Here is an 11,486-nt window from a genome sequence, read left to right on the forward strand (position 1 = left end):
GGAACTTGGTTGAGAAAGGTTCACACTGATTGGCTCAATATTTTTTTGAATAGAAAATGGCTGCCTCAGTGAGGTTTTTCAGGAAAATCTCGGGGCTATCAAAGGAGTCAAGGCCACCTTGAATGTTGACCAGGAAGTAATTCCATGATTCTGCAAGTCCTGCCCGATTGTGAAGCCCATCAGGTCGGTTCACCTTTGTGGGGATTTTAAACAAACAGTAAACTGCTTTTCACAGCTGGATAAATACCCAAACCCTCACATAGAGTATTTATACACAAAGCTGGCAGGGGGACTGTCCTTCAGGAAGCTGGACATGAGCCATAGAGACATGCAATTGTGATCAGATGACAATTCCCAGCAGTATGCTACAATTAATACCATAGGGTTTGTACCAATATACAAGGCTGTCATTTGGGATATTGTCAGCCTGTGCAATTTGTCAATAGACGATGAAGAACATTTTACAACGTCTACCCTAGGTCGCCATTTATCCAGATGATCGGGAAAACCAATCACTTTAGCACTTGAACCTAGTCCTTAGATGTTTCTCCTTGGCAGACTCACACCATATAATGGAAAAATGTGTTCCAGGCACCCCAAGTGACCTAGGCAAAAGTGAGGACTGAAGATGCTGGAAACCAGAGTTTAGATCAGAGTGGTGCTGGAAAAGCACAGCAGGTCAGGCAGCATCCAAGGAGCAGGAAAATTGATGTTTCGGGCAAAAGCCCTTCATCAGGAACTGCATGCAGGTTCCTGGTAATGTTGATGTTTGTGATCTAAACCCCAAGTGACCTACAGAGTCAACAAGACCGAGTTATGGAGTCATAGAGATGTACAGCTTGGAAACAGGCACTTCGGTCCAACTTATCCATGCCGACCAGATATCCCAATCCGATCTAGTCCCACCTGCCAGCACCCGGCCCATATCCCTCCAAACCCTTCCTATTCATATACCTATTCAGATGTTCTTTTAAATGTTGTAATTGTACCAGTCTCCATCACTTCCTCTGGCAGTTCATTCCATACACGCATCACCCTCTGTGTGAAAAAATTGCCCTCTTTTATATCTTTCCCCTTCCACCCTAAACCTATGCCCTCTAGTTCTAGACTACCCCACCTCAGGGAAGATACTGTCTATTTATTCTATCCATGCCCCTCATGATTTGATAAAATCCCCACAAAGGTGAACCGACCCAATGGGCTTCACAATTGGTGTGACCGGTGCTGCCCTTTCCGCTAACTGGACTGGTCACCCCTCAGCTTCCGATGCTCCCAGCCTCTCCCTGTAGCTCAAATCCTCCAACCCTGGCAACATCCTTGTAAATCTTTTCTGAACCCTTTCAAATTTACAACATCTTTCTGATAGGAAGGAGACCAGATTTGCTCATAATATTCCAACAGTGGCCTAACCAATGTCCTGTACAGCTGCAAAATGATCTCCCAACATCTCTACTCAATATCTGACAATAAACAAAAGCATACCAAACATCTTTTTCACTATCCTATCTACCTGTGACTCTACTTTCAAGGAGCTATGAACCTACACTCCAAGGTCTCTTTGTTCAGCAACACTCCCTAGGACCTTACCATTAAGTGTATAAACTTTTATTTACGATTCTTTCAAGTTTGTAGCACATACTTAAGTATTTTGTACCGAGGTATCCTATACCTAAGATGGCGGCAAAGTGGCGGCGTTACAAACATTTTATTGCACTCATTCCAGTGGACATGACAATAAAGGCTAATTCTATTCAATCATACAATTTAATTCAATTAGTCATATCCACTCTTGCCTCTCTCTCTTTTAGATATCTAAAACAAAGCGACCAATCCTCTTTTATGTTATAGAACATAGAACAATACAGCGCAGAACAGGCCCTTCGGCCCTCGATGTTGCGCCAACCTGTGAACTATTTTCAGCTCGTTCCCCTACACTATCCTAAAGTCATCCATGTGCTTATCCAAGAATTGTTTAAATCTCCATCTTACCCTCATATTGCATCTTCTCCCACCTTATCACATTCTTAGTTATCCTCTCCTGATTTTTAAAGGCAGCACAATCCTTTAGCTTCTCACTAATCTTCATCACATCACATTTCTTTTGGGTTTTTTTGTTGTCCTGGACTTCCTTTGTCAGCCATGGTTGCCTCATCTTCCTCCTTGGTATGAATTTCTGTTGTGCCTTACAAATTAGCCTCAGAAATCCCTTCCATTGCGGCTCCAACATATTCCCCTGCTGGGCTCCCCTTTTGATAAACTCTGGCTAACTCTTCTGTCATGTCTTTATTCAATTCTCCCTTTCAAACTGCAGCGTGAATTCCATTATTTTATGATCACTGTCCCCTAGGGGTTCCTCCACATTAAGCTCCCGAATCATGTTTCCCTCATTATACATAACCAAATCCAGAATTGCCCGTTCTTTACTGGGCTCTGCCACAAGTTGCTCCAAAAGACCATCTTGTAGACATTCTAAAATTCCTTTTCTTGAGATTTGCTACCAACCTGATTTTCCCAGTCCACCTACCTATTGAAGTCCCCCATGATTATTGTAATTGTGTCTCTATTACATGTCTTTTCGATCTCCTGATTTATTTTCTTCCCTCTGTCCTGACTGCTGCTGGGAGGCTTGTACACAATTCCCATCAGGGTCTTTTTGCCTTTGCAGTTCCTCAACTCTACCCCCACAGATTCTACACCTTCTGACTCTATATCATTTCTTGCTGTCGATTTAATTGCTTCCTAACAAGGCAACACCAGCCCCCCCTCTGCCTGTCCTTTTGATAGGATGTGTATCCTTGGATATATAGTTGCCCTGATCCCCTTGCAGTCACCCCTTTGTGATACCCACAACATTGTACCTGCTAATTCCAATCTGCACTAAGAGCTCATTGACCTTGTTCTGTATAAAACGTGCAGAGGTGCTCCAGCTGGAGAGTCTTACTGTGCCGCCATCTTGTGTACAGATAGCATTGAGCCCATGGAAAGATCTGCATAGTCCAACGCTAATCAAGTCCAGGGTTTACCCTGCCATTCCCACGAATATGGGGAAGCTGATGGCATTAATCTTTGGCACTCTGGTACTGCCCCACCAACACAGTTGTGTCTGCAGCACATCCTGGTCACCAGACATAACGTGTCACCAACACCTTTATTTTGGAAACCCCTGGATAACTCAGGTTGAATTTAGCCAGTATATGGTGGCGACCTCTGCTTGGGATAATCACATTTAAGTACAACACCCTCAGTCCTGCATTGATTGCTACCCCTTCTCATGATTGCTCGGTTATCCTCTGTGCCTCCTGACCCATTCCATACTCTCTGCCCTTTTACTTATTTAGGAAATTTGAATAACCTCTGCTGAGCCCTTTTCCCTTTTTAACTTTTTCCATAATTTTCCATGCATTTGAGCCCACTCCCACTATTTAGTTTAAAGCCCTATCCACATCCCTACTTGTGTGATTCACCAAGATTCTGGTCCCAGCATGATTCAGGTGGAGCCCATCCCATTGGAGCAACTCCCTCCTTCTCCAGTACTGGTGCCAATGTCCCATGAATTCAAACCCGTTTCTCCCACACCAGTCTTTTCAGCCACATATCTACCTCTTCCATCTTGTTGCTCATAGCTCAGGTAGTAATCCAGAGATTATTGCCTTTTCAGTTCTGCTTTTTATTTAGCTTTGAACTTCTATTATTCACTAAGTAGAACCGCTTTCCTCTTTCTACCTATATTGTTGTTACCTTTGTGCACCATGACAACTGGACCTTTCCCCTCCCACTCCAAGTTCCTCTGCAGCCGGGATGGGATATCCTGAACCTGGGCACCAGGCCTTAGGGATCCTCGATTCTAGCCACAGGGAACAGTGTCTATTCCCCTGACTATACTATCCCCAATAATGGCTGCCTTTACCATGATGCATTGATCAGTTTGCTCATCCTCCCTACAGCTCCCACTCTCATCCACACAGGGAGCAAGAATCTCAAACCTGTTAGACAAGCTCAAGAGCTGAGGCTCCTTCAGCACTACCTCATGGATCCCTCTACTTTAGTCGCTCGTACACACACTCTCCTGTCTCTGACCACTGATGAAATTCGAGATGTTACACCTCCTGAGGTACAGTGTCCAAGTAACTCTCCCCCTCCCTGACGTGTGCTCTGTTGGAAGCTCAGACTCCAACTCAGCGACACTGAGCCCAGGTTTCTCAAGCAACCAATACTTGATACCGACGTCACTAAACCACAATGGGGTCCACCAGCTCTCACTTCTTACAGATACAACACATCGCTTGGCCTGGCATCTCTATTTTAGTTATTTTTCTTTAATTGGATTTTTAAAAATGTCATACTTGTCTTTTAGTTTGTAGCCCGTAAATAGTTTCTCTCTTGACCTTCAGTCTGAAAGTAAGCAATTCTCGTCAAATAGTAGCTATCATCAATGAACTAATGGTCTCCCTGTGATGTCACTCTTTAATGCTGGGACCCTGATCCCCGACTTCAATTTATTCTGTAAAAACAAACTTTAAACTATGAGCTAAAAATGGCAAGCAAAAAGCACTTCTTCCTCTCCGCACTGAATTTGTATATTGCCTCCAAATTCCCCAAACTCTAACTCATGCGGTCTGTGTCTCACTCTAGATGCGATCTCTTCTTCCTGACAATGTGAAGCTTACTGATAAGTTAACTGTGACCATGCATTGGTAGGTTTATATAGTTTAGGTAAGACACTAACAGAGGATGTAGAGACAACTGCTCTCCAGAGTAAAGACCCCATCAGTTCAGTTAAAGTAACAGTAAGGTGCCTCCGTTACTGTTGTTTGGATAACAGACTTCTATCCCAGTTGGGTTTATGAGGAGGTAATCCAGGGACCCAGGTAATGATCTGGGCACCTAAGTTTGAATATTGCCACAGCAGATAGTGGCTATTGAATTCAATAAAAATCTAGAATTAAGAGTCCAGTGATGACCATGAAACAATTGTTAGGAAAAACATAGTTGCTTTGCTCATGTCCTTTAGGGAAGGAAACTGGTCTCCTCACTTCATCTGGCCTACAAACCCGCACCAATGTGATTGACTCTTTGATGCCCTCTTGACAACTATAGATAGAAAATAAATGTTGGTGTAGCCAGTGATGCCCATATCCAATGAATATCCCATCAAAAATGTCATCATGCAAAACTGATTGCAAGGTCTGCTTTATTGAAATACCCGAGTAAAAGGGGCTTTTAATCTGAATAATTTACTGAATGATGTCCACAAACATACACTGTCAGTTATGATCAGTTACGAAACAAAAAAAAAGCCAAGCTCTGTAGCCTCCAACTGTTTCTATTACTTTGTCATTAGTGTGAATACTAGCCCATATGAATGTCCTTAAGTTTTGCTCTCATTTCACTGTTTGTGGCTGACATCAATGTGCATGAGCACATCTTGCAAAATGACTACATCACAGCTTTTGATTCTGTAAAATGTTTGGCTTCGAGTCTTGAGAGATTTTAAAGAATAAGTATGATATCCATGGTTGCTTTGAAATTCTCTATTAACTACAAGAAACCTTTCTGAACTACAGGAGGATATGTAATGTCTCCTGGGACTAATTATAAAACATGATATTGAGTCCTGTAAAATTCTACTCTAAATTTCAAAGAAATACACACAAGCAACTTAGTGATATGACTGACCAACTAGTATAGGCAGTGCAAGCACTTTCACTGGATATATCTTGGATAAACAAACGTTTGTACCAGTTTTCTTGGGTGCAGTGATCTTTTGTGGGATTTCTGAGGCACAGTGGTTACCTCCCAGAGTGTGAGCCAGAGCTCTGGTTTATAGTCCTCCCCCAGGACATGATGACAAAAAGGTTCCATTGATGATGCAGCCAATCAGATTGATTATCGATCTACAAATCCCTCTAACAAAAGCCAATAGCAAGTGGTAGAAGTGGAGAAACTCCTGATCACACATGCAATGGAAAGAAAGTCGGAGCTTTGGCCTTCACTATTTATAGCTCCAGACTATAATGTGGATGGAAGCATACATGTTGGCTCAGAAATCCAACCTCTTTTGTGACTTGCAACACCAAACAATGTGAACTTTTACAAGCTACTCCCCATGTGAGCAGTGTCTGAGGAACACACTAAAGGTTGGGGCAGCTAACACCGAGGCTCAGTAGGGAAAGACCAACCTCTGAGGGAAGGCCACTGTCTGAGGGAAGGCCACTGTCTGAGGGAAGGCCACTGTCTGAGGAAAGACCACTGCCTGAGGGAAGGCCACTGCCTAAGGGAAGGCCACTGGAGGAAAGACCACTGTCTGAGGGAAGGCCACTGCCTGAGGGAAGACCACTGTCTGAGGGAAGGCCACTGTCTGAGGGAAGGCAACTGTCTGAGGGAAGACCACTGTCTGAGGGAAGGCCACTGTCTGAGGAAAGACCACTGCCTGAGGGAAGGCCACTGCCTGATGGAAGGCCACTGTCTGAGGGAAGGCCACTGGAGGAAAGACCACTGTCTAAGGGAAGGCCACTGCCTGAGGGAAGACCACTGTCTGAGGGAAGGCCACTGTCTGAGGGAAGACCACTGTCTGAGGGAAGGCCACTGTTTGAGAGAAGGCCACTGTCTGAGGAAAGGCCACTGGAGGAAAGACCACTGTCTGAGGGAAGGCCACTGTCTGAGGGAAGACCACTGTCTGAGGAAAGGCCACTGTCTGAGGGAAGACCACTGTCTGAGGGAAGGCCACTGGAGGAAAGATCACTGTCTGAGGGAAGGCCACTGACAGAGGGAAGGCCACTGTCTGAGGGAAGGCCACTGGAGGAAAGACCACTGTCTGAGGGAAGGCCACTGTCTGAGGGAAGGCCACTGTCTGAGGAAAGACCACTGTCTGAGGGAAGACCACTGTCTGAGGGAAGGCCACTGTCTGAGGGAAGGCCACTGTCGGAGGGAAGACCACTGTCTGAGGGAAGACCACTGTCTGAGGGAAGGCCACTGTCTGAGGGAAGGCCACTGGAGGAAAGCCGACTGTCTGAGGAAAGACCACTGTCTGAGGGAAGGCCACTGTCTGAGGGAATGCCACTATCTGAGGGAAGGCCACTGTCTGAGGGAAGGCCACTGGAGGAAAGACCACTATCTGAGGGAAGGCCACTGTCTGAGGGCAGACCACTGTCTGAGGGAAGGCCACTGTCTGAGGGAAGGCCACTGTCTGAGGAAAGGCCACTGGAGGAAAGACCACTGTCTGAGGGAAGGCCACTGTCTGAGGAAAGGCCACCGTCTGAGGGAAGGCCACTGCCTGAGGGAAGGCCACTGTCTGAGGGAAGGCCACTGCCTGAGGGAATGCCACTGCCTGAGGGAAGACCACTGTCTGAGGGAAGGCCACTGGAGGAAAGACCACTGTCTGAGGGAAGGCCACTGCCTGAGGGAAGGCCACTGTCTGAGGAAAGACCACTGCCTGAGGGAAGGCCACTGCCTGAGGGAAGGCCACTGGAGGAAAGACCACTGTCTGAGGGAAGGCCACTGTCTGAGGAAAGACCACTGCCTGAGGGAAGGCCACTGCCTGATGGAAGGCCACTGTCTGAGGGAAGGCCACTGGAGGAAAGACCACTGTCTGAGGGAAGACCACTGTCTGAGGGAAGGCCACTGTCTGAGGAAAGACCACTGTCTGAGGGAAGGCCACTGTCTGAGGGAAGACCACTGACTGAGGGAAGGCCACTGTCTGAGGGAAGACCACTGTCTGAGGGAAGGCCACTGTCTGATGAGGGAAGGCCACTGTCTGAGGGAAGACCACTGTCTGAGGGAAGGCCACTGTCTGAGGGAAGACAACTTTCTGAGGGAAGGCCACTGCCTGAGGGAAGGCCACTGTCTGAGGGAAGACCACTGCCTGAGGGAAGACCACTGTCTGAGGGAAGGCCACTGTCTGAGGGAAGGCCACTGCCTGAGGAAAGACCACTGCCTGAGGGAAGGCCACTGTCTGAGGGAAGGCCACTGCCTGAGGGAAGGCCACTGTCTGGGGGAAGGCCACTGTCTGAGGGAAGGCCACTGCCTGAGGGAAGGCCACTGTCTGAGGGAAGGCCACTGGAGGAAAGACCACTGTCTGAGGGAAGGCCACTGTCTGAGAGAAGGCCACTGTCTGAGGGAAGACCACTGTCTGAGGGAAGGCCACTGTCTGAGGGAAAGCCACTGCCTGAGAGAAGGCCACTGTCTGAGGGAAGACCACTGGAGGAAAGACCACTGTCTGAGGAAAGACCACTGTCTGAGGGAAGGCCACTGTCTGAGGGAAGGCCACTGCCTGAGGGAAGGCCACTGTCTGAGGGAAGACCACTGTCTGAGGAAAGACCACTGTCTGAGGAAAGACCACTGTCTGAGGGAAGGCCACTGTCTGAGGTCTTTCTGCTGAAGTTAAATGGGGGTCTGTTCAGTTCTCAGACCTTCCTGGTGCCTCAATCATAAATAAATATAATCTTACACAAGTAAGATATGCCTTGGTTTGTTTTGTTGGATAGAGTCAAAACTCCAATGTTACTTTGTGTTTCTTCATATACTTTGTGCAGATCTGAACTGTTTTAATGACTTTGTACTTCTTATTATGAATAAAGTATCTTTTTGAAATTGAAAAAGTCAGCGTCTGTTTCCTATTTTAGTTTTGATTCTGAAATGGCTTCCCCTCTTATATAATACAACTGCTTTTTTACAGTAAATCTATAGGGCACACAACAGCTGTCAAATGATCCTTCGAATCCAGGGGTAGGCTATGGTGTAACGTGTCTCTTGATCGGTCCTCACATGGGAAGTTCCATTTCAAGATGTCATTGATATGAGAAGCAATGATTCTTGTGGCTTCATTAGCCTCATTGAATCTGTAATTCGCTTCTGTTCCTTGGCAGGAAACACAAAAGACCCATTAGTCAGGGTTAAAGAGTCTCCCAGGAACCCTATTTAATTAATTCTGGCAAAGATGTCTGGCACAAAATGGTCAACAGTAATTCATTAGAAAGGGCTGTCACCAAGCCAGGTTGTCCTCAGGATATCTCAAGCACTTCCACCACTGAACCGAATTTGAGGCGTAGTCAATTTGCAACGTGGTAGACAATTGCACATGGCACTTTCCATAACCAGCAACGTGATAAATGACCAGTTAATCTGCTTTACTGCTATTAACTGAGGGATCATAGTTCACAATGACACCAAGAGAGGAAAGGAAGGGTCTTGGTTTAAAATCTCACTTAAAGATGGCACAGCTGACAATGCAGTGTTTTGTTGGTGTATTTTTAAGTGTTAAACTAAAGGATTATGTGAGCCTTATTCAGACCTTCCATGTTTCTTTTACCTACCCCCACACCCTGGTTCTATCAGTACAGCCTATCCACACTCTCCTACTCTCAGCTCTCATCATTACTTATTCAGCTTCTCTTCTGTCCAGGTTTATGATCAACAAACCCCTTGCCTGCCAACCACTTTTATAGATCTTTCTGTCTCTGGGTTCTGTCTCTACCTGTCTGNAGCATAAATACCACCTTTTTTCCAGCTGCTGTCAGTTCTGGTGAAGAGCCATCAGACTCAAAACGTTCACACTCAACTTTCTCTGTCTCTCTGTTTCTCTCTCTCTCTCTCCACAGATGCTACCAGATCTGTCAGGTTTCTCCAGTAATTTCTATTTTTATTTCAGGTCTCCAGCGTCCAAATCCTTTCTTTTATTTTAGAGGTTTATGCACTTGCGAACAGGATTTAATCCAGCCTGTCACAGCAGGAAGCATGATGGCCAGGAAAATCCATCAAATTTAGTGAAAGATAGGAAGTGGTCAACTTGAAAAATGACTGGCCTTCTCATAGCGGATTGTCAGTTAGATCAAGCTCTACTAGACTTCAGTGGTGGCTCAGGGATATGAATGGGAGGAAGCTGGCTTTCCTGTGGCTCCTGAAGGCTATCAACAATGCAGGTCATTTGCCAGCGACCTGCCAAGGTGGGGTTATCACATTCATTGTCAAGCACCCAGTGCCTGATAATGGGACCCAGCTTCAGAGAGAGCAGAGTAGGGTGCAGGATGGGGTTAGGTGTTGAAAGTTACACTGTGTCTCTGCCTCCAATTCCATTGCCGGTCCTCAACCATATCCCTCCCAACCAAAACCCTCACTCGCCTGATCTCATAACAATCCTGGCTGATGTCAATGGAGCATTACCAAGAGCAGACACCGCTCTCCTGGTAATGTTGCCAGTGATAGAGATCGGCAGCTCAGAGTGACTGGGGTTTCTGTTCTTGCCATACTAAATCCCAGGGAAGTCCTGGCTGGTTATGACATGTGCTTAAAACTTGGCTAAATCTTCCCAACAGAAGTGATGCGGAGTTCCCACAATGTCTCCAAATAGTGGGCAAGACCTTCGGTGGTCAGTGTTTAATCCTGAAGTTCACTTTGAACCTAAAAGCAGCTGGATTGAGCCAACAGTGGTATCATTGAGCCTTTACTGGTATTCTGCAAAGCATGGAATTTAGAAGGGAATGAAATGTGTGAAGGTTGAGACTTTGTGAACTTCTTACTTAATCATCAGCAAACTAATAAATAAAGATCATGTTAATGTTAATAAGCTTACATATAATGCAATGTATACAAAACCTCAAAACTGACACAGTAATTCAAAGACAAGCAGAATCGAGGTGCAAATGACTTTAAAGATTACTGGCCAATAGTGAATGTTCAATTGCCACTGTTGTTAGCCTTAATGCTCACAAGAAATTGCTAATGTAAATTTCATCCTCCCACATTACAACTCCCAACGTCCAGAACTCATTCTCTGGTATGGTGTACTGTGCATTCATAATTTGCAACATCTGGTTGATCCTTTTCCGATATGACTGCAGTCTGAGAATCCCTAGGCTATGTATTAGAAAAAGCAGAACTGAACAAACCAATATGGACATAATTTATGAAACAGAATGTATAATGATCAGCAGTTAACAAAGCCATTGACACTATTTATAACCAACATGGAGATGAATTGGTCACTGGAATATTACCTGTTTTCATGCAAGTGTAGCAATTAATACAATATTATCTGATTTCTTTTTCTTAATATTCCACATTGTTCCATTTTTAAAATGAAATTTCCTGTGCATTCTTTGTACAATTCAGTAACTGGTCAGACATTTCTCATATTGGATTTTTTTTTTGCTGCTGTAGGCATCTTTCACGTCATTGTTTCCTTTCACACTCCCTCTTCAAGGCCCCCTTTTCACGTTCTCTTACATATCCCTGTTTCCCCAGTTGATTGTCTCATTCAATGCTCTCTTTCTATTTATGTCCCTCACTCTGCAGATGAGAGATAAATGGGTTTGTAAGCTTCTAAATTGGATGACAGGATTATGATGGATTCTATTCCATGTCATGAAGGCACTTGCAGTTCTCAGATAGCAGATGCACGGTAGCTGTGGACAAGTCTTGTCACAGAATGTTTTTATGCTTACTGGTTTGATAGAACGATGTTAAGCTAACCCCCTCTGATGTATTTTGTG

General features: G+C 45.3%; 1 protein-coding gene across 1 annotated transcript; it reads right to left on the reverse strand.

Annotated features, from left to right (window-relative positions):
* Positions 1-1,906: 1,906 nt before the first annotated feature.
* On the reverse strand, positions 1,907-10,242 carry LOC122548592. Its single transcript, XM_043687426.1, has 3 exons — positions 10,159-10,242; positions 7,548-8,182; positions 1,907-7,460 (listed from the first exon to the last, which is right to left on the reverse strand). The coding sequence occupies exons 1-3, from the start codon at positions 10,240-10,242 to the stop codon at positions 6,500-6,502; spliced, it is 1,680 nt and encodes a 559-aa protein (XP_043543361.1). The 3' UTR covers positions 1,907-6,499.
* Between the last annotated feature and the right edge of the window lie 1,244 nt (positions 10,243-11,486).

The sequence above is a fragment of the Chiloscyllium plagiosum genome, chromosome 3 (genome assembly GCF_004010195.1).
Source record: "Chiloscyllium plagiosum isolate BGI_BamShark_2017 chromosome 3, ASM401019v2, whole genome shotgun sequence".
NCBI classification, from domain to species: Eukaryota; Metazoa; Chordata; class Chondrichthyes; order Orectolobiformes; family Hemiscylliidae; genus Chiloscyllium; species Chiloscyllium plagiosum.

What these genes read in the sequence shown, in the direction of transcription:
- LOC122548592 (XM_043687426.1), bottom strand. Translation starts at nt 10,242, where the DNA reads ATGGCAAGAACAGAAACCCCAGTCACTCTGAGCTGCCGATCTCTATCA. An exon ending in GAGAGCGGTGTCTGCTCTTG is followed by an intron (nt 8,183 to 10,158) that starts GTAATGCTCCAT and finishes GTCTTCCCTCAG; the next exon opens with ACAGTGGCCTTCTCTCAGGC. An exon ending in GCCTTCCCTCAGACAGTGGC is followed by an intron (nt 7,461 to 7,547) that starts CTTCCATCAGGC and finishes TCCTCCAGTGGC; the next exon opens with CTTCCCTCAGGCAGTGGCCT.